This window comes from Molothrus aeneus, chromosome 18, assembly GCF_037042795.1.
Source record: "Molothrus aeneus isolate 106 chromosome 18, BPBGC_Maene_1.0, whole genome shotgun sequence".
NCBI lineage: Eukaryota > Metazoa > Chordata > Aves > Passeriformes > Icteridae > Molothrus > Molothrus aeneus.
In genome coordinates this window covers 13174591-13200710 of record NC_089663.1, presented here as the reverse complement: position 1 = coordinate 13200710, position 26120 = coordinate 13174591, and the positions used below count along the sequence as shown (strand labels likewise).

At 47.9% G+C, this 26120-nt stretch overlaps 1 protein-coding gene across 1 annotated transcript in view; it reads right to left on the bottom strand.

The window, feature by feature from the left end:
- TMEM132C (transmembrane protein 132C) overlaps nucleotides 1-26120 on the bottom strand; it is a 169999-nt gene that overhangs the window by 9484 nt on the left and 134395 nt on the right. The window contains exons 5-8 of the mRNA XM_066562430.1: nucleotides 11660-11803; nucleotides 2457-2662; nucleotides 1753-2026; nucleotides 932-1123 (exon numbers count right to left, since the gene is read on the bottom strand). Coding sequence (XP_066418527.1) covers nucleotides 932-1123; nucleotides 1753-2026; nucleotides 2457-2662; nucleotides 11660-11803 — 816 coding nt within the window. The remainder of the gene's footprint in view (nucleotides 1-931; nucleotides 1124-1752; nucleotides 2027-2456; nucleotides 2663-11659; nucleotides 11804-26120) is intronic.

Sequence of the window (26120 nt, the reverse complement as noted above, 5' to 3'; positions counted from 1 at the left end):
ATTCTTATGTTTACAGGATGCAACAAATGGAACAGATGGGCACTGTGTCCTTCTAGTTTGGACATTTCCCTGTCACTAAGTTATAAAACAAACTTGATTATTTTTATGTTCCAGAAAATTAGGTAGCAATAATCATGAAAATGGGCCATAAAACTTGACTTGAGATCTCTCCCTATCTATGTGAGAGGAAAAATGGAGTAGCTGTGGACAGATTTAATTGCATGGTCCCCAGTCCCAGCCCTCAGATCAACTGACCAAAGCAGCACGTTCCAGTGCTGGCCCTTGGGTTTATCCCGGGCCAAAGTGACTGCTTGCCTTGATCTGGTGGTGTTCTCCAGTCTGCTTTTCCACAGAGGTTGTGACCTGAGACAAGCTATTTGAAAGACCCCCTTTAGAGAGATGGGAATTTGCTGGCTTAAATAAGATCAGCACATGAACTGGATGATGAATTCCCCAAAATCCACATGAAAAACAAAAGGAGAGATGAGCCTGGCAGTGTGTCGTGGCTCCAGGAGGGAAAAGAAATGGATGCGGCCATCTTCTGCCTTTTACAGCTCTTGAAGATATTAAATTGTGACACACAGAGCTCTGTGCTCTCCAGAATGGGAAATCAAGCAGAGCAGGATCACTGTCCGAAGACTGCCTGTGCAGTGAAAACAACACAGGTTCATTAGGTACAGAAAGTATTGAAACTGGACACAGCATAAACTTCAGTGCACTTAGAACTTTACTGCAGACTGAAGCCCCTATTGAAGGGAAGAAAAGGCAAGGCAGTGCCAGAGTATCTGTAGGGAAAAGCAATTAACATGGACATGGATTACACCTGAAATCTAAATTCTAAACTGGCCATGAATTCTCATCTGTACTTTACACTGATGAAGTCCTGCCCCATCCCAGAGGGCAAACCCAGTGAATTCAGAGGGCACATTACCTGCTTGGGAGTGTGGAGCAGCTCCTGGGCAACGGCTGTGGCCACAATGGCCCTGCTGGTGGCTGCACTGGGCTGCAGGAAGAGAGAAAGCCCAGACACCAGCTGCACCCCAAGGTCTGTGATGGTCACTTTGTCATCCAGCACAGTCACTGTCTTCTCTGCCAGGATGGAGTCAGACAGAGGAGACAAAACCTTCGGAGAAACACAGAAGAATCAATTTAGGAAAAAGCTGATCAATTGATAAAACCTCTCTTAAGGTCATCGTCCCTTCCTGTCTCCAAAGCTTTAGCACAGAAATGAAGAGCACAGGAAAGGCAGTCTGATTTCATTAGCAGGGTCAGAAAACCTGACTGGAGAGGTTATGGCTGAGAACCATCCAAGACTGGGAGCTGTCCTGTCCCAGTTGTGTTATTTGCATTATTTCACCACGAGAGTGGATTTAAAATTCTCTTCTGTTACTCTGTCTTCCCACGTGGATGAGCTCATTAAACCTCCCAACTGCTCCAAAGGGAGGTTACCAGCCTAGGATTTGTCCTTCATCTCTTGGCCTGGAAATTCTGTTCCTCCAGCTTTTTTTGTTTCTGATGGAACATCAAGTCAGTGAAACATCCTTCCCTTAGCTGAAACTAAGGTCCCTGCTGCTCTCTTCAGGAACTACAGAGAGGCAGCTCATGCACATGCTGTCCTCCCCACCTTCCTCACACCCCCACACATCAGCTCTGTCACCCTTTGTGCACTGGTTTGGTCAGGATTCCCACGTGTAGCCCCAGAGATGTCTGAGCTGGGGCATGGCAGGAGGGGCACACAGCCCAGGGCTGTACCTGCATGGTGGTCATCCCCACTTCCCGGCCGACCAGGATCCTGCCCTCCTGCAGCCTGGCAATGTGCGGGTCCTCCAGCTTCATGAAGTCCCTGACCAGGTCAGTGATGTCAAAGTGCCAGTCCGAGCCCAGCAGGTAGCTCAGCTGTCCCCAGGGCCCCGAGTCCTCGGCCACGAACTGGGTGAGCACCCTGACCATGGCGTGCTGGTACTGCAGGGTGCAGCCCCTGCCCCTGCGCTCGTCCTCGTCCTCGTCATCGCTGTCCCGCGTGGGCCTGGGGGCAGGAGAGAGCACAGCATGGAGAAACGGTCTCAAAACGGTCTCAAAACATCACTGAAAATTAACACTGGAGTGCTAGTGGAGAGTGCCCCTCAAACAGAGCCTGGATTTCTGGATTTCTGCGCTATGGATGTCCACCTCTCGTGATGAAGGACCACACTACAGCCCTGTGCCACCTTTTCACCCGTGCTGCCACCTCCCAACACCACCTCTGCCAGGCACCTTACCAGAGTCCCCCACTGTGTTTTGCTGCCCAAGACACACACACGCACAGAAGCAGGAGTCCCACAGCTTTACCAGCTTTATCGTATCTGCAGATGCCCAGTGCAAAGCTGTACCAGTACTGCTGCTCCTCAGGGGAAGAGGCAGCATTTTGGGAGCATTCCTTTTACAAACCACCCAAAAATGCAGCGACTCCAACGCACCTTTTGTTGGAAACCACAGGGACTCGCCAGCCTTTGATCTGGCTGAGCTCAGTGTCGGAAATGTCGATCTGGAGGGGCAGGCGTGGCACCCACACCGTCATCTGCAGGGGGGCACTCAGGTACTGGTAGGTGAAGTTCACCAGAGCGTTCACCTTGCCTTTCATCTCCTTGCCGTTGACAAAAACGTAGTCACACCTGTCAGAAACCTGAGAGGGGGAGGAGAAAAGGTGATCACTGTGGCAGAAGGTGGAGAAAAGGTGATCACTGTGGCAAAAGGTGGAGAAAAGGTCATCACTGTGGCAAAACGAGCTCCAAGTGTCACCCGGGCGGCTCAACCCCGAACAAACAGCAGAGGCTCCCCTCTCTTCATGCATGTTCATGATGGCCTGGTACAGTGGGAGCAGCTGAACACAAACCCCTCCCTGGCTCAGGACACAACGTGCTGGAGATGCCTAAGGGCTGCGTGCTGTTCATGAAGCCTGCAGCTGATTTTCTGCAGTGCAGCGAGCTCCAAACTGATGGCAGGGCTGGGGAATCCTTAATGAGCAAAGCTCCTCCCAGCTTGGTCAAGAGGAACCCAGCAAAGCCAGACTGGGCTCCACAGGGGCAAGCAGCCAGTCAAAGCTCTGCCCTGAATACGACCTCCATCAGGGGTGATGCTGCTTTCAGCACTGGCTCTGCAGTAGATTTCACCCACTGAAGAGTAACAGAAGTCATTTCCTCTGCAATAAACATTATCTGTTTGTAAATGTTTACATTTTGATTAAACCTGTAAAGTATTTCTAAACACTACAGTAGATTTATCATTAATATGTAAATGCTGTCCTGGAATATAAGCAAGCATTATCATAGCCATGTAAGAGTTATATCAGTAATCACTTCTTTAATCAGTGTTGTAATTTACAGACCATTGAGTTTTCTCATTTATTATGTTACTGAGTACTAGTGATAAAATCACTCCTGGATATATAAATCATTAAGAGAGATGCAGATAGTATGAAGTGACTCCATGTGATAAAGTCATTGTCATTTCTATTCCTAAAGGTGTCATAAATGTCTGGGGAAATCCAGTGGCACATTAATCATACATTAAGTGGTGAGCAGTGGGAGCTGTTACATTACTAAATGAGCTGGTATGTCTGCAGAAATTAACAGCAAAGCCAGCAGATCCCAGCTCCTGCTCTTGCTCCCATCCTGTCAGAATTCTATTTCACCCCTAATGAGCGCTGGTAATGGTGGAAATGCATCTCCCACCTGAACATGTATTTATATTATCATCTGCTCCCTTCCACCCATTCCCAACCCCATTTTATTCAAATGAGGACTATCAGCTGGCAGCGCTGGTGTCCCCACACTAACCCAGCAGATGGATGTCCTCTGTGGCCACAGATGCAGGAGCTGAACTGCTCCCACTCTGACACACCACATTTGTATCCTCTCCTGGGTTTTCTGACACACCACATTTGTATCCTCTCCTGGGTTTAGGCACTGATCATATTCTGGTAAAATATTTGATGATTAGATTGCAAAAAGAAACTTCAGAGAACACAATACAAACATTTCTGTGCCTGGCTGCCTCAGAGGGTCATGCTCCAAGAGCTCTGTTGACTGAAGCACTACCACTGCTGCAATACCTGAGCCATCCCTCCCTTCAGGCTCCTCCCTCAGACCACCTGAGGCCACTTTAAAAGCCTGAAGGGGGCAGAAGCACCTTCATTTCAGCACCATGAATGCCATGGCCTATTTTTCCATCCATTAGCTTGAATGGCAATACAGGAACAGGTTTAGTTCACACCAGGCTGTTTCAGAATGTCTGTTTGATCCAATCTAAAAGCACTAAGGTGGAAATAACGTCCCAGACAACTCAGACAACTTGGATCTGCAGTTATTCAGGGCAGGCTTGGCTACACTGCTTGGCTCTGTTCTCCTGGATGGAAACACAGGGCTGGTGGGGACAGCCAAAGGCAACGGCACATGGAGCCATGGAGGAAGGATAGAAAGCAGATTTTTTTTTAAAAATTGTGCCACATTAGAACTCAATTTATTTTTTAATTAAAAGGGTACATTTGTTGAAGAGTTTTTGATAGACAGAAGAGCTTTTCTGTTTTCCTCCAGGCTTTTGCCAGCATTCTGGAAGGACAGGGAGCAGCGCAGGGACAACCTCTCAGCTCTGCCCACTCCAGGCCAAGAAAGTTTCTACCAGTGGCTGGAGACTCTGTGAGCACTGATGTGTCTCTCATCTGCTGTAGTATTTATGCTTTTACTATGAAAACATCCTCCCTCTGAAAGTGCTTTTTATCTCTGCCATCAGAAGAAGTGAGCAATGATGAAGGGAAAGCCTGCTCAGCCACCACCTTTAAGTGATTGGGTTTTTTCTTTCCTGCTTAGCAGATCAGCAAGAAGTTTTGCATTTTAAAGAGTTCTCTGATGCTATTTCAGCAGTTTCTTTCATTATTAAGCTGCATTCAGCTACTTTTCCCTTTTTTCTATTTTCCTAACTTCTTTCTCCAGATTAAAACTGAAATAAAGAAGCAGACAGCAAAGCCAGGGCTAAGCACAATTCCCTGGAGGCTTCCTCTTTGTCTTTTTCCTGGCATTGTATTTTTGTGCCCCCTTGTAACAAAGGCCATTGCCTTTCCAGATGACTTGGACAGATTCTCTCTGCAACAAATCACATTTTATTGAGCTGCCAGAGAAAACTGCTGTCTGGAAATGAAGAGAGTCCCTCCTGGGTGGTACCTGTGGCACTCTGATCTGGGGAGGGAACGTCCCTCACCCCTGGCAAGCACAGATGGGCTGCAGGGAATGTAAAGGACATTTCTGGAACTGTTGCCAGGCCAGTGCAGAACCCCTGGGTCTCCCTGCACTTCCCCATTTCAGATTAAGCTTTGATCCCACCCTGACTCTGTACTGCAGACTGCAAGGAGGGAGCAGGAGCTGCTCGAGGTCACCACAAAGGATGTGACAAGGACAAACAGCCAGACAGGGGCTGCTGGCACCTCTGGAGAACTCTGGGTTTGCCAGGTTAAATCCCACTACAGACTCCTGAGAAATCTCCCTTCAGTTACAGGCAGTTTTGGAAAGACAAATTTCATGTCAAACACAAGCTAGGGCTGCCTTTCAAGGGATGGAGAACTCAAGGTTTGTGCCTGTGGCACACAGGAGTGGAAGAATGGCAACTGTAAAACCTAAAAACAAATGAGTGGTTGCCTCTGTGAGTCTGCTCTAGTCCAAGCTGGTTTATTCTCCCAGTGCTTTTCCCCTCTGGAGATACCAGCCCAGTTCAGAAGGACAGAAAGAGAAGTTTTCAATGCAGCAATCCTGTCAGGTTTATGGAGACTGATCAACTGGGAGGCATCAGTCCATTTTCCAGGTATCTGTGTGGTTTTAGGACTGAGCAGAAATGGGGAGATGAGGTTACAGTGGATGTCCTGCTTGTATTCATCAGGTTCAGAATCTTGCATTTTTGTCTGTAAACCCATTTACCCATTTCTGTTATACCAATGTAAATGTTGCTAACATATTCAAAGGTTACATAAATGTTTAAATATTTATGACAGCACTTCTGTGAGCAGAGAGCTTTTTCCAGTGCCTCTTAAAGGAATCTCAATTTCAGTGAAAAAAAAAATAAATTACAGGATAATCAGCAAAGAATAGTGGTGTTCAGCACTTTTCATCCCTGTGTTCAGCTCAGTGCCATCACTCTGGCACACCAGGAAGGCACCTGGAGCTCATCAGGTCAGGCTCTGGGAGCAGCCACTCATTGCACTAAGGAGCACCAGAATCACTGATTCACCACAGACCAACACATCATTTACAGGAAATATTAGGCTGTGATAATTCCACACACTCTTTTGGATATTCATGCCCTTGCTATAGAATTTCTCCCAAGATTTCTTTTTAACAAGGTGCTCTGTAGAAAGGGAATCATCCTCTATTAAATTCTCCAGGTTTTGAAAGAGACACTCTGTGTGGCTGTCCAGCCTTGATCCCAATTAAACACCATGGTTTCACACAAAGGAAATCCTCTGCTACAGGAACATTAGGCTTCCTAAGAAGGATTTCAATGCCTGGCTGCATAATCCTGAATAATCAGTAACCTAGTGGAAAACTGAAGCTGTCTCAAGGCCCTCAACACTCATTTTTTCAAATTAGACTGTTTAAGTCTGCTAAAAGTTAAAGCATCAGCCCTGAGCTCTTCCATGCTATTATTTACGGCTTTGTGGCAACGTCAGAGCAGCCTTGAGAATGGAAACCTCCATGCCAGGAGCTGCTCAGGGGCTCAGGAGGGGCAGCCAGAGCTGCTCCAGCAGCACAGAGGCAAACACAGCCCTGCAGGCTGGCAAACCTGAGCACTGCAAAGGCTTGGTCTGCTCACATCAGTGCAGGAACAACCCCAAGAGCCCTTTCCACCAGTGATCCCCCCCAAAATGACTCAGTTTGGTGGGATAGCTGAGGAACAATTCCCACTGTGGCACAGGGAGCAGGGCAGCACTGCCTGCATGAGCTGGTTTCAGCTGCACCCCTCAGAATGAGCAGCCTGCAGCTCTCAGAGGCACCCAGGGCTGGGTGCTGGTGGGGCTGGGTGCTGCTGAGAGCTCCACATCACAGACTGGAGCCAGTCCTCAGGACAGGCAACACAGGTCCATCAGTAACACAGATCAGTAACACAGACCCATCAGTAACACAGATCAGTAACAGATCCATCAGTAACACAGACCCATCCCAGAGTGGAGCCAGTCCTCAGGACAGGCAACACAGGTCCATCAGTAACACAGATCCACCAGTAACACAGATCAGTAACACAGAGGATCACGGAGTGAATCTGGTCCTCAGGACAGATAACACAGATCCATCAGTAACACAGATCAGTAACACAGACCCATCAGTAACAAAGACCCATCCCACAGTGGATCCAGATCCATCAGTAACACAGATCCATTGGTAACACAGATCAGTAACAGATCCATCAGTAACACAGACCCATCCCAGAGTGGATCCAGACCTCAGGACAGATAACACAGACCCATCAGTAACACAGATCAGTAACACAGACCCATCCCAGAGTGGAGCCAGTCCTCAGGACAGATAATACAGATCCATCAGTAACACAGATCAGTAACATTGACCCATCCCAGAGTGGATCCAGTCCTCAGGCAAGGCTCCCAGCAATGCCAGCCCAGCCCAGCTGGGAGCCCCAGCCCTGCAGAGCAGAGCTGGGTAACACCAGGGCCATGCTCTGGGTGCAATCTGGGCTCTCTCTGCTGAGCAGGGGCTGCACTTTCAGTATCAGCAGCCAGATTAGCAAAACTAAGCAGAAAGCCCCCAAAGCAAGAGAGCTTTTCTTAGGGCAAAGGCTGCACATTATCTAATCTCATTACAGAGATTTCAGAGGCAGCCTTGCAGAGCAGCAGCAGTACATTTAACTAACTGAATATCATTCACCACGACAGAACTGAGAGAGTGAAAGGGGCACAGAATGCCAGCTGGGACTGGAGGGCATCTATTTGCTCCCAAATGACCAGCTTCTGAGGCTGGACTGTGCTGTGCTGAGCCACAGGAGCTCTCTGCAGCTCGCATTATCACAGAACCCAAAATCTGCCTTGCTCTGTGCACTCTCCAGGCAAGCAATTTCTGGAAATGGGGACAAACAGAGAGCTTGGCTCCTGCTCACTGGGGATGTGGCAGCCCATATTTGCAGCATGGCCCCAGATTTCCTGCTTGGCAAGGCAAGATCCCAGGGTGGAATCGCTTTTAATTCCATCTCACAGTTTGGGCAGTGGTTGTGCATTTCCATCACAGTGTTTGTAACTCCTTAACTCAGTGTGTATGTACAATGCACAGATTCACAGTGAGTAAACTACAACCAGGGGCAGAAAAGCAAAGCAGAATCAAACCATCCTCTCTTCTGACTGCATTCATCAGGTCTGGAGCAAACTGACCATGCTCCCATCACACCTGGCACAACACTGGTGCTGCTTCTCCCATTTCTTTTCCCAGTCTTGGTGTTGGAGCTTTGGAGGTGACTCTGAAGCACTTCCTGTGGAACTTGAGGTGCTGTTGCTGTGATTTTTCACCTGGGCTGCACTGGCTCTCCATCCCCAGGGCAGGCAGAGAGCTGGGTGATGGCACAGGGGAGGGAAGTCTGCAAGGATACAGTTTAGAAGTTTCTTCAGCTGCCCTTGAAACTTCTGCCTATGATGTGATGGCAAGGTATTGACAACTTCCATTGTGAATGTATCCCAGTCCATGCCCATTGTGAGTTGCAGTTTCTACAGAGGCTGGTGCTGCCCATTCCTGACAGAACAGCTCCTGCGGGAGCCCCAGCCACTGCTGCCCTGGTTGTCTGCTGGCATCTGACACAAGGCTGTGGTAAAGCATCATTTCTGTAAAGCTCCTCTCAAGTTCTGCTGCTCTGCTGAATATATTGATCCCAGAAATGACAGCACTATGGCAAGTATGGAGGGGGGCAAGGAGGTGGAGTTTCCATTTGTTATCCTGTTCAGAATATAACATAGCACATTTGCCAGAAGAAAAACCTTCAAAGTCACAGGGCTTCAGAGCAGCAAAACAATGGCATTTCCATGCTGTGACTTTCTCCCCTGCTTTTAAGGTATTCAGTTTGACACAAGTGACTCTGTGTTCACACAGCATCAGAAGGGATGAAGGAGCCAGCAGAGAGCCAGGGAGCTGCCTTGGACTCCCAGAGATGGAGCTGAGGCCTTGGACTCCCAGAGATGGAGCGGCTGCCTTGGACTCCCAGAGATGGAGGAGCTGCCTTGGACTCCCAGAGATGGAGGAGCTGCCTTGGACTCCCAGAGATGGAGGAGCTGCCTTGGACTCCCAGAGATGGAGGAGCTGCCTCTGGACTCACAGAGATGGAGCTGCTGCCTTGGACTCCCAGAGATGGAGCTGAGGCCTTGGACTCACAGAGATGGAGCTGAGGCCTTGGACTCCCAGAGATGGAGGAGCTGCCTCTGGACTCCCAGAGATGGAGCAGCTGCCTCTGGACTCCCAGAGATGGAGGAGCTGCCTTGGACTCACAAAGATGGAGGAGCTGCCTTGGACTCCCAGAGATGGAGGAGCTGCCTCTGGACTCACAAAGATGGAGGAGCTGCCTTGGACTCACAAAGATGGAGCTGCTGCCTCTAGACTCACAAAGATGGAGCTGCCTTGGACTCACAAAGATGGAGCTGCTGCCTTGCACTCACAGAGATGCAGCTGCCTTGGACTCCCAGAGATGGAGGAGCTGCCTTGGACTCCCAGAGATGGAGGAGCTGCCTTGGACTCCCAGAGATGCAGCTGCTGCTGTCCCAGGGCTTTCAGGTTATTTTTGGGAGTGTCAGTGGGAACTGCACTGGCAGCTCCTCAGCTACTGAACACAGACTCAAACCTTCAGGGTAGGGGATTGTCGTGTTCCTCACAGCAGCACCACACCTGTTCTGCAGGAGCCTGAGCAGGGTTTGCTCCTGAGCAAAGAGCACAGAACAGCAGCAAAAGCAGCAAAACCCACCTGAGCTGCAGCAGATGGCAAGGAGCCCCTGCATGCAACTGCAATTGCCATTAATGCATCCAGACAGATGGATCCTATTGGTAAATTCCAGCTTGGCAAAATAAAATTTGGCTTTTGCTTCCTTTTTAGTGCCATAATAAATTTTGTGTTCACTTTTAAAAGGTTGGACCACTGTGTGAAGGTCTAGAGCACTCAAAGGCATTTAAAGTTCGTGAAATCAGCTGTAAATTTGGAAATAAAGACTGGGAACTATGAGACAATAAAAGAAGTAAAAGGAGTAGCAGTCAGCACATTCAAACTGTGCACTGAACTGCCCTGGGACCATGAGGATCACGGGGAAACTCTTACCTGCTATTTGCAGAGAGATCTTAAACTCAAATTTCCACAGGGTTCTGTTACTGAGAACAATGTAATTCAGCCCAACTGAAGTAAAAATTAATATAAATAAGCTTTGAGCTGATGGCCAATTGCTGGGCAGGAGCATTACCTATAAGCTCTTTACATGAACCATACAAAGGAGATTTATTTGCTAACTAAATATTACAGGCCAAGTGCAGACAGGCACTGAGCATCTTCAGCTTCTGGTCTCACTGTCAGGTTTGGCTGAACCCAAATTACCAGAAATTCCACACAATTCAAAGCACACAGTAATATCTGCCTGAACCTCGAGATGATAATATGAGAAATATTGAATAGCTCTCATCAATAACTCCTTTTTCTTTTCCTGAGTTTGTGCTTTAAGGTAATCTACAGGCTTTACATGAGCTGTAAACTCATGCACACAGCCCTTGCACCATGGGCTCTGCCCAAAAGACAAAATTTATGAAGACTGGATTTTATTTTTCAGCAGAAAGGTTACTCCCAACAAGGTCTCTACACCAGGTTTTCACAGAGGAAGGTATTTCTAAAGAATTGAACATAAAAGCTTGATGGAGAATTTCAAAATGAATTAAGGATGAAAGGCCTCTGTGCTCATTTGAAGCTTTCTGAGTGCTTTTTAAAATCTGAACCAATTGAAGATGTCAATTTGCCTTGAACCCCAAACCACTTCCCTACGTAAAGAAAGAAATTTTGTGGAAACAAGAACATTCTAGATGAAAAAAAAAATGAAAAAGCCTTTTTTCCTCTATGATGAGATGAGCAAACCTTTTTGTTCCAAGCACTTAATTGAGCTGTGTTTTTCAGCCAGCTGTATGTTTTACAGCAGTGAGCACTTGTGCCACAGCCACATCCCTCCAGAGGTTCTGCATATACTCCAAACACACAGGAGACACCTTCTCCCACCATCTGAGCAATTTCCAACCAGCCCTGAAGAGAGAGAAATTACACCTGAAAATGTCCCTGGCTGGTACCAATAAATGCTGTGTTAACCTCCAGTCATTTGTTCCACTTCAGCTTCAGAGTGCCCCAGGCAGGGGAGGCTCCTGAAGCCACTCAAAGTGTTCTGATGGTGCACACATCATTGGAAGGAACCCTTTCAGGGCAGGTAAATTATTTCTGCAGGAAGTAGGAGAAGAGCACAGCAAGGCCCCAAGTGCTAATCAAAGGACAGGCTGCTTCAGGAAAACAAGTTCTTCCCAAACAAGTGGCTGGAGAACTGCAGCAGCCCAGGCTGTGGTTATTCCCAGGCTGTTTTCCTTTTTCCTGTGAAATGTGAAAGCCCAGGAGTCACTGGGTGGCAGGAACTTACTTTGATGACGTCCTCCCCGGAGGATTTGCACTCCACAGACTCCGAGATGTCTGTCACAGCACTGTTCTCCTCGATGGACACCACCTTGATGGGCACTGCCACCGTCCTGCCCGTCAGGATGGCCGTGTTCAGGATCTCTGTGTCCTGCACGAAACAAAGCACAGCACAGCCCACATCAGCTCTGCGTGGTCAAAGTATCCCAGCTCACCCCCAGAGAGGGGCAGCCTGGTGAAAGGCAATGGAACCCCAGCACAGCCCACATCAGCTCTGCGTGGTCAAAGTGTCCCAGCTCACCCCCAGAGAGGGGCAGCCTGGTGAAAGGCAATGGAACCCCAGCACTGCTCACATCAATCAGCAAAAGGGGCTGAAAATCTCAGCTCATGCCCAGAGAGCACAGCACTGCTCACATCAGCTCTGGGTGCCTGACGTGCCTCAGCTCACCCCCAGAGAAGTGCAGCCTGGTAAAAGGCAGTGAAATCCCAGCCCTGTTTGATCTGCTGGATGAACACTCAGTGCTGCACTCTGTTCAACAGCACCTTTCTCTAAACTCAGGTCAGGCACAGCCCACAGGTATCTTCTGCTTTTCAGACATGAGGGGTTATTCCCAATATTGACCTTCCAACATGTGATTTCAGAGTTTTTACTAACGTAGACTTGACTGGCAATCACTTCTCAATCCTGCTCTTCATTTATCACTTTCTAATACAAGGGCTTTTACTTCATGAGTGATATCAGCTGCAGGAGAAAGAGGGAAATGCTGTCCAGGAGTGGCACCAAAAGGGGACAGCCTGCTTCCTTCGGGTAAGGATAAAAGAGCCTCCAAAGCAGAAATGAATCCAAGCCCATTGCGGAGACGGGGCCTCTCCGTGAACTTTGTGTCTGGAACTGTTTCAAGATTATTTAATTTCCTCTGATATGGCCAATGAAGCAATGTAAGGAATCCAGAAGGAGTTAGTGATGCTGTTAACTGCAGGGGAAATAACAAGGAAATTTGAAGTCTGAGCTGGGGCTGTGCCATATAAAAGCCTTTCAATGCACCACCGGCCAGGCTAACACTTGGAACTCCTGAACTATGTCAGCATCAATGTATTCCCAAGATTCCCATGCAGGAAAAACTTCAAAGTTTTCTCCAACTGTTCAGCTTTCAATATAAAGTGAATAAAATATTCAGCAAATTCCTCAGCACTGAAGTCATGAGGACTGCAGCCACTGATGTCAACAGCAAAACGGGGCACTGACACTGTTGATACTGTTTTCAATTCAAGCTTAGTGAGTCTGAAATTTAGGTCAGATTTCCTTTTCATCTGGCAACTTGTTATTTCTCAGGTTCTCCTGCAGCTCTCTTAAGAAATCCCATCAAACTTAAAAGGAAATGCTAAAGAGGAATGTTGGCTGTTCTAGAAAGGTAAGAACCCTAAATGATTCCTACTGCAGCACGAGAGATGCCCAGCACTGGGAGGGGACTGGTGCCCACCCAGCCACAGCCCTGAGCAGAGATGGGAACCTTTTGCCTCCCCTGAAAGCAGCCATAACTCATGGCTATTACACAGATTAAGAAATACTGATGTGTAAGCAATTAATATATTACACACCACACTAAAAGCAATTTTCAGCTCTGCCACTTCCCTTCCTCAGGCTCCAAGTGCCCTGTGATAGTTACAACAAACCAGAAAAAGAGACCAAGGAACAAAGCCTGGATTTTATTGTCATTTTTGTTTAGAACTAAAATAGAGAATTGTGTATCCTCCATCCCTGGATGTGGAACAGCCTCATGGCACAACTGCTGCCTGCTCTGTGTTCCCCTCATATTGCTGCAATAAAGCCAAAGGCAATCCAGGGACAATCACCACAAACCTGACAGAAAACTCTGCACAGCACAGGAAACATCCACAGCCCAACTCCCCAAAGGCTGAACTGAAACAGAGCAAATGAAAGGAGTCAAGCAGACTCTGTATGTCTGTCTGTCTGTCCATGAGCACCCGGATTTGCTTCCCTGCATTCTCCCAGCCCCTGAACACCCTCTGACAGGCACAAATCCCATCTTCAAGGACATGTCAAGCACCACCAGGACAATAACTGTTCTCCAGCAGCAGCAGCGTGGGGGCTTCTGGGTCTCATTTTTCAATGCAATATCCTGCCCTGATCGCAGGCTAATTCAGGAGTACACAGACAGCATTCCTAAGAAACTTTCAGAGAGACTACAGATTCATTTAAAATGAAGGCACTTTTCAAAATCACAATATCTTGGCCATTTCCACATTCTTTAATTTTTAAAATCCCCCAAGAACTAATCTACTTTCTGCGCAGGCAGCAAGTAGAGTTTTAAAATGAAATTTATTTTATGTGACAAAAAAATTGGAAGCATCTGATAGCAGTGTTTGGACTTGTTCCCCAAGAAATTCAAAGATGAGGGAAGTAGAGTAAATTGAAAAAACACACAAGGAAGATGCACTGTAAGTCAGCATCAATATCCAGGTCAGAAAGAAGTTCCTGTAAGTGAATTTCAAACTCTAAAAAGACCAGGACTGGCACCTGCACAGCTGAAACAGAGCTACACAGATAATCCTCATGGAAACAAGGGAGACTGGAGCCCTGGCTTTGGAAGCCTCCAACTGTCTTGGCAGCACAATGCCCAAATCCCAACAACATCTGACTCTGCCACTGCAGAGGCTGGGCTGCCTTTCTTGCCTCAAGAACATCTACAAAGTGTTAGGAAGGTTTTTCCTGTTACCAGGGCATCCCTTCCATGGATACAACATGTGAAGGAAATAATTACTATTTAAACGCATTTAATTAACAAATGGTATAATTAAAGAACAAATTTCACTTTAATGATTAGAGGAAAACTCTAGTGGTTAGGCTCAAGGAGGTATCAAAGGAGATATCTGAAAGCAAATTATTGAATTTTGCGTGTAGGAAATTCCTTTAAAATGTATTGACAGAATTTAATGCAAACCCATCACTGTGCAGGAGATCTCTAAGCTCTCCTCCTCGAGCTGCTGTGGAGCTCAGAGCACCACAACGCTGCTCTTGTGCTCTGGCCTGGCCTGGTTCAGGTTTATTTGGATGAAGTCCACTGGCCTCAGCCCTTCCTTCTCCAGCTGCAGCCACTGCCCTGCTCACAGCAAACTCTGCAGGACTGCTTTGCACAATCATCACCTATTTCCTAGCAAGGGGGAAGAATTCCCCAGAGCAAATGTGTTCTAGGCACCCCTAGGGGCTGACTCTGCAGCAATCTCACTTTTTATTCCACCCCTTTTCAGTCAGGGAGCTTGCACTGAGGGCAGTGGGAGCTCTGCACAAAGAGCAAGAACACAAAGTGCTGCTTGGGCTTAGCTGAAGAGCAAACCTGATGTTCATCCAAGCTCTCAGTTGTAAAAAGGCAAGCATTCAGCCATGACTGATTCAGGAACTAATTCAACATTAAATTGTGGCAGAATGAGGAAGCAAAGTGACAGCTGTTTAATTAAACTCTAAATCTGATTAGATGGTGTTATCAAGAGAAATCCATGGGAGCCTGAGGTCATGAGAATGGTCCAGTGTGCAGGCTGGAAATTCTGTGAGTGGAATCTCCCAGGATGATGTTAATTATGGCTCAGCATTCAGATCTGTCCCCCTCACAGCCACAGCACCTCAGCAGTGACAAACCTGTGGCACAGACCTGGAGGACTGACACAAAAATGCCAGTTATGCTTTGATAGGGAGAGTTGCTTGGAGGAGCTTGTGGGAAAGGGCAGCTGGGCACTGTTACCCTTAAAATGAACCCAGCAGTTGTCTCACAGAGCAGCACAGGGGCAGCAAGTGCTGGCTGCTGACAGGGCTGCAGTGGGGACAAAGCCCACCCAGGAGAGCTCCAGGAGCTGGGCTGTGCTCCCACCGAGGCTCCCATCCCTGGGGAGCACTGATGTGTGCCAGAGGAGATGGAGATGCGGGAGATGTGAAGCTGCAAACACCCAGGCAGCCCAGGAGGGGCACTGAGCTGTGCCTCAGCCCCAGAGCAGGCACAGAGCTGCTCTGCACTGCTCTGCACTGCTCTGCAGGCAGCTGTGGGGCTGCTGGGTGAGCACAGTGGGTGTGGGTTCAGTCATTAATGCTCCTGAGATTACAGCTGATTAAGGAAACAACACTGCTAGGCAGCAGACTCTGCTGATCCCCATAATCCCACGATTAACAGTAAATTATACATTGTGCTTTCTGCCAGCTGGGCCCTCTGACACCCCCTCCACAGGCACTGGGTGCAGGAGGGGAAGGAATTCTGCTCTGGAAATTCTCAGCACAGCCTGCAGAAGAGCAGGGATTCCTACAGACCAGGGGGTGGGATGGCTGGGGACCCCTGGGGCAGAGCCAGCCCCTGGCAGCAGTGGGGAAGGGCAGATTTTGTTGGTTGGATTTGGGGCTGCTCTTTCACTTGATTCAGTACCATTGGCCCACCACATCTCAATGCTGCTCTTCATTGATCACTTTCTAATACAAGGGCTGTCACTTCATGAGGGATACCAGCTGCAGGCGAAATGGGGAGATGCTGTCCAAAAGTGACACCAAAAGGGAACAGCCTGCTGCCTTAACAGCATCCTCAGCCCCCAAATGGGGAGAATCCAGGTTCTCCATGGCTGGAGCTTGAATCCAGGTTACTCCATAACTCTGAGGTCCACACAGCCATGGAAAATGTCAGCTAAGGAACAAATGAACTGTGGAGAAAAATCAGGCCATTCCAAATCTACATAAGAAACAGACTTGTGAGTAGAAGTTGCCATTGCTGCAGTCTGTTCCTGACAAGGACAGGAGAACAAAGGAACTCAAAGCTTCCTTTGGATGGTGATTGCCCTGTGAGGAGTCTCCTCTCTGCTAAAGCTTTGCTCAACACAACACCACACAGGGCACAGGAATTAAGGGCAGCACCTGCCCCAAGAACAGGCACAGCCCAAACATCTGCCCTGGGCACACCCAGAGCTGGGGCTGGCACTGCTGCCCCTGCCATGCCCAGCATCTGCCTGAAGCCCCTGATCCTGGGATGGCTCTGGCTCTCCAGGAGCCCTGCACAGGGCCAGGGAGGCTCTGAGAAGTGTTTGGCTCATCCCCAGATCTACTCAGAGCACAAAGAGCCTCAGGTGTTCACCAGGTGTGCTGGGGATGAGCTGATTTGGGTGCTCTGTCCCAGGAAGTCTGGTTTGGGTGATTTGGTTGATTTGGGTGCTCTGTCCCAGGAAGTCTGGTTTGGTTGATTTGGGTGCTCTGTCCCAGGAAGTCTGGTTTGGTGATTTGGGTGCTCTGTCCCAGGAAGTCTGGTTTGGGTGATTTGGTTGATTTGGGTGCTCTGTCCCAGGAAGTCTGGTTTGGGTGATTTGGTTGATTTGGGTGCTCTGTCCCAGGAAGTCTGGTTTGGGTGAGTTGGTTGATTTGGGTGCTCTGTCCCAGGAAGTCTGGTTTGGGTGAGTTGGTTGATTTGGGTGCTCTGTCCCAGGAAGTCTGGTTTGGTTCATTTGGGTGCTCTGTCCCAGGAAGTCTGGTTTGGGTGATTTGGTTGATTTGGGTGCTCTGTCCCAGGAAGTCTGGTTTGGGTGATTTGGGTGCTCTGTCCCAGGAAGTCTGGTTTGGGTGATTTGGTTGATTTGGGTGCTCTGTCCCAGGAAGTCTGGTTTGGTTCATTTGGGTGCTCTGTCCCAGGAAGTCTGGTTTGGTTCATTTGGGTGCTCTGTCCCAGGAAGTCTCCCCACAGGCTCCAGGAGCCCTGCAGAGGGGCAGGGAGGGGATGGGGAGCAGGGACACCAGGCAGGATTCAGCCTCATCCTCCCCACTGCCCAGCAAGGTGACTCTGGCATTTAGAGCCCATCAGGGCTGGGGCCCCTCAGCAGCTCCTCCTGGGCTGGAGCCCTGCCAGGAACACAGGGGCAGCTTCCTGGGGCCAGGAGCAGAGAAAGCAGAGCTGGGGTGGGAATTCTGTGGGCCCTGCACAATCTTCCCTGCAGCTTTTGTGGACAGTGTAATTTATGATCAAGATCTAAGTGTCTCTTCAGAATGGGAACTCAGTGTTCTGCAAATGCAATGCCCTTTTCATCAAGGATCCTGTCTCTGCTTAGTCTCCACATTAAGATAAATCTTAATTACTGGCCCCCTACATTAGCAACAAACCATTCAGTTCTCTTCCCTGCTTGCACAGTTTTCAAATACCCTGCTAGTGGAATTTTGGAGTCCTGATAAATTACACTCTGCAGACAGAGAAGGGGGATGTAGAATACATTAAGAGACAGGGATGCAGAGAAATATCTCTGGATCCTAGGATGACTAATCCCCACTTTCCTTCAGTGAATCCATCCTGTTAGCATCCAGACATGCAGGAGGGAGCATCACCCATGATTACTTTGATTTAGCAGATGCAGACTGTGTTGCTAAATGTAATTCTATCATCTGTCACAAGTGAGCATCCCTTGCAAAGGAAGAAGGGACTGGAGCACCTGAATTGCTTGGTTCTGTCTGCAGGTGGTGCCAGGCAAGGCTGGCACTGCCCAGGTCACCCTGAACCAGGGACAGAGCTCTGGGCTCTGCCCACATCATTGTGACAGCAGGAGTTTTGTAATTGTGAACAAAAAGGTAAAATCATATCAGCATTCCATGTGAAAAGGCCATAAATGGCTCTGGCCAGCAGGGAAAGGAGCAATGGGCACACCCTGGGTTAGGAGCAGGAGGGGCCTTCCCAAAGGGACAAATCCTGAGAAATTCTGCTGTAAATTCTGCTGGGAATGCCCCTCCTGCAGAGGTGATGGGAAAGGAATCATCCTGGCAGACAGAGCGGCTTTCTGCCCCTGCTGAGGGGGGACCAGCAGCCCTTCTCTGACCTCCAGCTCCAGAGCCAGGTGCAATGAAGAACCTTAACAGCCAGCAGGTCCAGAGAGGCAGGAACACAGGACCCAGAACCACAGAAACCAGAACCACAGAACCCAGAACAACAGAGACACAGAACCCAGAACAACAGAGACACAGAACCACAGAGACACAGAACCACAGAGACACAGAAACCAGAACCACAGAACCCAGAACAACAGAGACACAGAACCCAGAACCACAGAACCCAGAACAACAGAGACACAGAACCCAGAACCACAGAACCCAGAACAACAGAGACACAGAACCCAGAACCACAGAACCCAGAACAACAGAGACACAGAAACCAGAACCACAGAACCCAGAACAACAGAGACACAGAACCACAGAAACCAGAACAACAGAACTCAGAACCACAGAAACCAGAACAACAGAGACACAGAACCACAGAGACACAGAAACCAGAACCACAGAACCCAGAACAACAGAGACACAGGACCCAGAACCACAGAACCCAGAACCACACAGACACAGAACCCAGAACAACAGAGACACAGAACCCAGAACCAGAGAACCACAGAAGCCAGAACTACAGAACCACAGAACCACAGAGACACAGAACCACAAAAACCAGAACCACAGAACCCAGAACTCCAGAACCACAGAACTCCAGACCCCAGAACTACAGAACCCCAGAACCCAGAACTACAGAACCACAGAACAATAAACCCCAGAACCCAGAACCACAGAAAACCACAATGCCTCTGAAGCTCCTGTCACTTCTACTTCTGAACAACTGAGAATCAAATTCAGATTTCTTTTAACAAATTGGTTTCAGAAGTAAATATTTACTTCACTGTATTTGTTGTACTAACTTTATCATATGCAGTTCATAAAACCAATTCAAAACTTAATTTTGGAGCTGTATGAGTTTGCCACAGGCACTGAGACTAACCAGGAAATCTTATTTCCTCTCCCTTGTGAAATAAAGATCTAAGCACTTGCATTAATATTTCTACCAGTAAAGTTCCACTGCCTGAATGTGAATTTATTATTTCTCTAAAATCAGCCCCATCCTGGCTCCATGTGTCAGTGCTGAGCAGAGACTGAGGTGAGCACAGGGCACCCAGATCAGCTGATCCCCAGCACACCTGGCTGAGCACCTGAGCATTCTCTGCCTTGCTGGAGCTGTGGCACCAAATCCCATCAGGAACAGCTCAAATGTTAAATAATATTAAATAAAGGAATAAAATTAAATGTGGAAAACCCAAGTATTACACCAAAGCTGCTTTCTGTTGGCTGAACAGCCATGCCAGGATTCCGTGGCCAATCTGCATTTGCAAAGAAAGATGGCATTTCCTGCTGTGTGGAGGAAGAGTCTGGAACTGAAAAGGACTTCAAAGGAAACAATTCTGGAACCCATTAAAACGTAACAAAAACCTTTCAGGACAACTGCAGGAGACAGGAAACAGAATCCCACATTTCATCTTTCTGTAGGCACTTAAAATATAGAATAAGGACATCAAAGTGAGTGGAGAAGATGAGAAGCAGAATTCCTACATTTTATTTCTCCAAGCATATACCTCAACTAAAAAAAGAAAAAAACCCAGATTTTTTTAGAAGAGGGTTATTTGTAACACAGGAAACTACCTGCTCCTCTTTGTGCCATTTCAGTCCTCACTTTCAGTATTTAACTAAATTGACTCAGAAATGAAAGCACTAATATAGGAAACATTATCTAGAGAGAAAAAATTGTAGTTATGGCTGGAAATGTGAGTGATTACCTGAGATATTCCAACTCCAGCACCATAACTGGCTCTTTTTAGCACAGAAAATGGAGACAGATGAAAATGAGTGAAGTGACAGGTTAAAAGCCCTCATTCTGAGCCCAACACACTTGAGAACCATTGCTGCTGCTGCTGCTTCAGAGCACTGCTGCTCATGGATCCAAGTACACTTGCAGGTACTTCTGAGCACACTTACACTTGATAAAACAAGCAGTAAATTGTCCTAAGTTCTCTTGAAAACTTCTGGTTTTATGCAATGATGCAGCGCATAAATGATACACATTTAATTTCTGGCAGATGTATGAAAACACCTGCAATCTGTAGCCATACACTGAATTTTTTATCTGATGAGCACCCTCAGACAAGGGCTTGGGAAACTGAGTGGAGGGAAACACATGAAGAGCATGAACCTGAGGCTGTGAGGGTGATCTGAACTCTGTCACTGAGCTGAAGGAATTTTAAATGCTTCATGCACTTCAAGGATGAAGTCCCAAGGACAATTCCTTGTTTTAAAGAACTGGGGTGCTGCGTGATACAGGGATGGTTTTTATGGCTGATCTGGAGGTTGTGAACTTGCTTTATTTGGGTAGATTAATATGCCATGGATTATTAATGAGCTGCTTTCTCCTTCTAATATGCAGAGCTCATGTCCTACAAGCTCCTGAATCCTCAGTTCTTGGCAATGCACTTGGCTGAAGTCTGGGGATGTCAGAGCCCTGCTCAAACCACAGTGGAAGAGAAGCAGGCAGCTTCTGCTTCAGTATTTCAATTTCATTTAGTCTGGTTTGAAATCAGGAAGAGGAATTTTCTACTTGCTCTTTTCTTATTTTGGCTGTACAGTTTTAATTTTTGATAAGCAAAATCTGTAACAAAACCACCACAAACTCTTGAAAAAGTGGTCCTAAAAATGCAGAAAATAGTCATTATTATTTCCTATCCTTGCACCTAGATTATTTTTCCTCTTCAAATAGTTTATTGATTTCACTGACTTCACAGCAGCTCTACATAAACAAAGCACACAGAGGGCAGGAACAAGATTATTGCATTAATGGGAGCAGATACTGTACAGACATCAGAAACTCACTGTGGTTAAAAAGATGAGAGAGTGACACAGGAAAATTAAATTATTGATCAGACACATGTCTGATAGACTGGTGGGCCTTATAGAAACCAAACCTGGCATACATCTAGAAGGAGGAAAATTAAATATATACAGAATGTATAACCACAGATGCAATTATCTCCCCCTTCCTCAAGCAGAAACATTTTACCTGCAGGGGCTGCTTGTCCAGACCCTGCTGGAGGCTCCTGGCTGGAGAAGCATCCTTGAAAGGGGCTGCTCTGATCATTGTGTAAGTCAGGGATATGACAGACCAAGGCACCAAACCCATTTGTTTAAAGCACCATTTTCTCTGTTAGTGTAACCTGGAGCAATCCCAGTGACCATTAACTTTATCTGAGCATCTCACAGCAACTTCCAGCTCAAAGAGGCCTGAAAAAAGATCAGTGTGCTTGAGAGCTTGGCCTTTTTCCCAGCTCTATTGGATGGCCTAATAAAAGACATCACCTCTAGCGACAAAGCTGGCTTCACTTATGGAATTACTCTGATTTTTACTCCTCAGGGCCAGAACTGCCCTGCCAGCGCTGGAGCAGGGGAGGCAGACCAGCATCCCTGTTCAAGCAGGGAATTTTCCTTCCCACAGAAGCAGCAGTACAGAATGATCCTGTCAGCCAAACCTTGCTCAGGAAATGCACGTCCATGTCCATTGTAAGGATGAGCCAACTGCAGTGGGCCTGAGCCACAGAGCCACAGAGCCCAGGGCAGACAGACACGGGGCTCCCACCCCGCCAGACAATTCCTATTTCTGCTGTCAGAGCTCCCAGGGCTTCATGAGCAGCCCATCCTTTGGATGAGGTAAGGGCAGTGAGGAGGAATGGCTGAGCCTGGAATTTATTTATTCCCACACCGGGCTGGTTCCTGCAGCTCCCAGGCATCCTTACAGCACATGCCTGGGGATACCTGTGCCAGCTGGCACTCCCAGCCCTGCTTTTCCACGCTTCCAATTGACTTCTTGTCCCAGCTCCAGAGAGAGGCTCCTCTGCTGGCCCCACCAAGCAGCAAACTGTGTAAAACTTCCCCAAAAAAGGCACAGAGGAGCCTGGACAAAGTGATGCTGAGGAGCCGGGGCTGAGACGGATGGCTTTGCTTTCTGCTGCTGACACCACCTGAGCAGCAGGAGGCTCCTGCCTTCTGTCAGCTCCCCAAAACCAGAGCTCAAGAGCACAGAGGTTACAGCAAGCCTGGCCCTCAGCCAGCCCAGGGCTGCTCCAGAACACAAGAGGAAGGGAATTCACCTTTAAATCACACAAAGGTGATTTCTGCCCGCACGCTTTTCCCCCGAGCTACGTCCTGGTAAAGTCTGGTTTATGCAAATGGAAATAAAAGTGTTGTGCCAGGGTAAAAAATGTCCACATTAAAGAAGGAAAGGAGCTGAAGTGGCTCTCCCTGGCATGGCACACCGAGAGTGCAGCTCAGTAATGAAGCTCAAGGCTTGAACTGCAAGCAGCAGTTTGGGGGTGGAAGGTGTAAATAAATGTGCAATTCTGCAGAGCCATGACTATGTGAGCACATTATGGGATGCACTAACACTCTGCTGTGCCTCTCAATACTGAATTTACAGGCTAATGCTTCCCTCTGTCATTTCCTCAAACTTCCCGGTGAACTTGAATTATTTTTACACTTATTTAGTTTAAGCAAAACACTCATTCCACAGCCTCCAGAGGACACAGAGCTCTGCTCCTGCAGGCCCTTGGGGAGCAGAGTACAGCACAGTCACTCCTCTGGCACTGACACTCAGCATTCAACAGTCACCTCCTGCAATTAATAAAACTGCACTGTTGCTATTTTTCACTAATAGAGGATTTCCAAAAGCAAATTACAGCCATAAATTACATCATTACAGCCTGCATTATTGTTCTGTGGGGTAACAAATCTTGCAGAAAGACAATCAGCTCTGCTAGAGGAAAAAAAAAATACAGAGGACAAATCAGATGATTGGGACCTGATTAAAATTAATATCAGTGGTGGTTTTTTTTCCATTTGCCTGCTGAAATTCCCTCTCTCATCAGCGTGCTGGTGGTCATGCCACAGTGCTGGAGCATTCAATATTAGGAATGATTTGTTTCTGAGGGCAAAGTCCAGTGCTGGTGTGGATTCCCTCTGCAGTTTAACTGGGGTCTAAGACACCCCACAGCAATGGGGCCATAAGGGCTGGGCTGGGAATTCCCTCAGCACATGGGGTCACACAGACAGCTGGGGCACCTTTTACAGTGGGTTTTTTTTGGTGGTCCAAGCTTTGGTGAGGTTCTGGTACCCGTCTGGTTCTGGGGTTATGGGTGAATCCAATCCCATCCCCACTGCTCCCATCTCCAGCAGAGGAGAGCCAGCAGCACGGTGCCAGCTCTGTCCTCTGCACTGTGCTGAACCCTGCCCTGCCTCTCCTGGGCTTTATCTCCCTCAAGCAGAACCAGGGAGTTCGAAGTGCAGATTCTGAGTGAATTCCATGACAAACATCCCCAGTGATGAGCATCTGTCTGGATAATGAACTGTAAACTGAGAGCAGGGCAAGGCAAACACGCAGCCAGAGCAAATTGAAGGTGAAAAGCTCCTGGGTTTTTAAGGTGTGGGGGCAGTTCATTAAAACACTGAGCCTTATAAAATCATGGTGGTGCTTTAACCCCATGCTCCCTCATTACATCCCATTAGAGTAAGGCCCTTTCTGTTGTCTCCATCGTTTCACTGTCCAAGCTGGAACACCTCAGACCTCATCAACTGGAGTTCAGCCTAAACAATGCACAGTTCTGCTAAGCAAACATTTCACCTGCTGCTGAAGAGTGAGGCCTCCCCCAGAAACACCAGAACTCTCTTTACAGATCAAAATCACCAATGGAAGCTGCCAATGAAGAGAAATCCCTTCTACTTTTGTGTATGGGTCACATCCATCCCACCTCAGCTCAGCTGGCTGAGACACTGCCCTGTCTGCAAACACACCTGGCCTGCCCTGGCAGCTCCTGCTCAGCTGCCACCTCTGGGAGGGACACATTGAGGAGCTGCAGACCATTTACCCTCCAGGGAAAACCACAAAAAATACAATACAATACAATACAATACAATACAATACAATAAAAATAAAATAAAATAAAATAAAATAAAATAAAATAAAATAAAATAAAATAAAATAAAATAAAATAAAATAAGTTTGCCGTCTGGAGTTAGTCTGGAGAGTAAATGTGTATTTACTAGTTAAGTCTACGCAATCATCTGTTAGCTACAGCTAATGAGAAAACTGAGTTTATGGAGAACTGGTGCATTAATTCTAGAGGAGAAGGCATCATCCAGCCATGGAGGCTGCTGAGTGCTGTTCCCTCTCCCAAACAAAGCCATGCCATGTTCTCCCAGCTCCCTGTCCTGCTCCCCAGCCCTGGCAGCAGCAGCAGCTCTGTGCTGCAGGAGTGCAGCCAGACCAGCCCCAGCTGCAGAGCTGCCCATGGCTGAGCTCTGCAAAGCCTGAAAGGCTGCAGATGGATCACCAGTGAGGAACTGCCCTGCCTTCCAACTCCAGCTCTCTGCCAGCTGCAAACCTCTGCAAGCAGCAGCCGCGGGAGCTGCTCTGCTCCTGCTGGCAGCGCCCTCTGCCCTCCTGCATCTGCTCTGGGCTGGGCACAGTCCTGAGCAGCTTCAGCAGCAGGCCAGCCCTGGAGTGTCCTCCTGAGCACAGCTCACTCTGCTGGCTCTGCTGGCACGTGTGGCAGCTGGAATATTGCCTCTGTGCCTGCGTTCAACAACCCGAATTTTCATCAGCTGTCACTTCAAATATTCACTGCTGTTTAAGATGTCTTCTTCTGGTGGGGCAGTACCACAAAGCTGAAGCAGCACTTAAAACAACCCCCAAAACACACCACAAGACAACACAGCCTTGAGACTTCACACATCACACAGTGCAGTGCCAGGAACTGACACAAGTGTCCCCCTGCCAGCCCTGCTGTCCCTCCTTTCCCTTTCAGGGAGCTCAGCTTCTCTGAACCCTGACCCAAGCCCTGACTTGGATCAGCTTGGCTCATTCACAGAATTCTCCAGAGGTTCCTGACACTCCTCCTCCAGCACACCCAGCAGCCAATCATTTACTTTGTGTCTCCCTGTGCATTCTTGTTGTTCTGCAATTTTTTGTTTGCTTGGCGGGATTTGCCTCCTGTCGAGACTAAGGAGCATCTATTAAGCTTCATATTAACATTTCTCAGAGATCTTTAAAAACCTGAAAGTTAGCTGGCCCCACCTCTCCTCAGCATCTTAAAAATCCCAAAGTAATCCATCCCATAGCATTGTCAGACTGGGGGATGCTCAAGAGGAAATTGCACATACTCATAGAAAATGACATTCAGCTTGAACCAATGGAAATACTCATTGCAGCCAGCTGGGACAGCCTTATTGATCCATTCTCATTTCCTGCAAAAGGTAGGGCTGAATGGGGCTGTAGAAAGCAGGAATGCAGTAAATGGAGGGAAGCAGAAGCTGGAGGCAAAGTGCAAGGGCTGTAGAAATGACCTCTGGGACTTCAAAAGGCAGCGTTAAATTGAGCCATTTTGGGTTCTTTATGCTGTCTGCACCTTCTGACCAATTTGAGATCAATGAACAACGGTTTGTCCATGTTTTGCTTTTGTTTCCTGATGGCAGGCAGCACAAAAAGCCAATTCTCCCCAGATAAGGTGAATCAATCTGCACTGCAGGTCCCTGTCCCTGCGTGACATTGGTGCTTTACATGAACAGGCAGGTCCAAGAGTCCTCAGCTGATACCAAC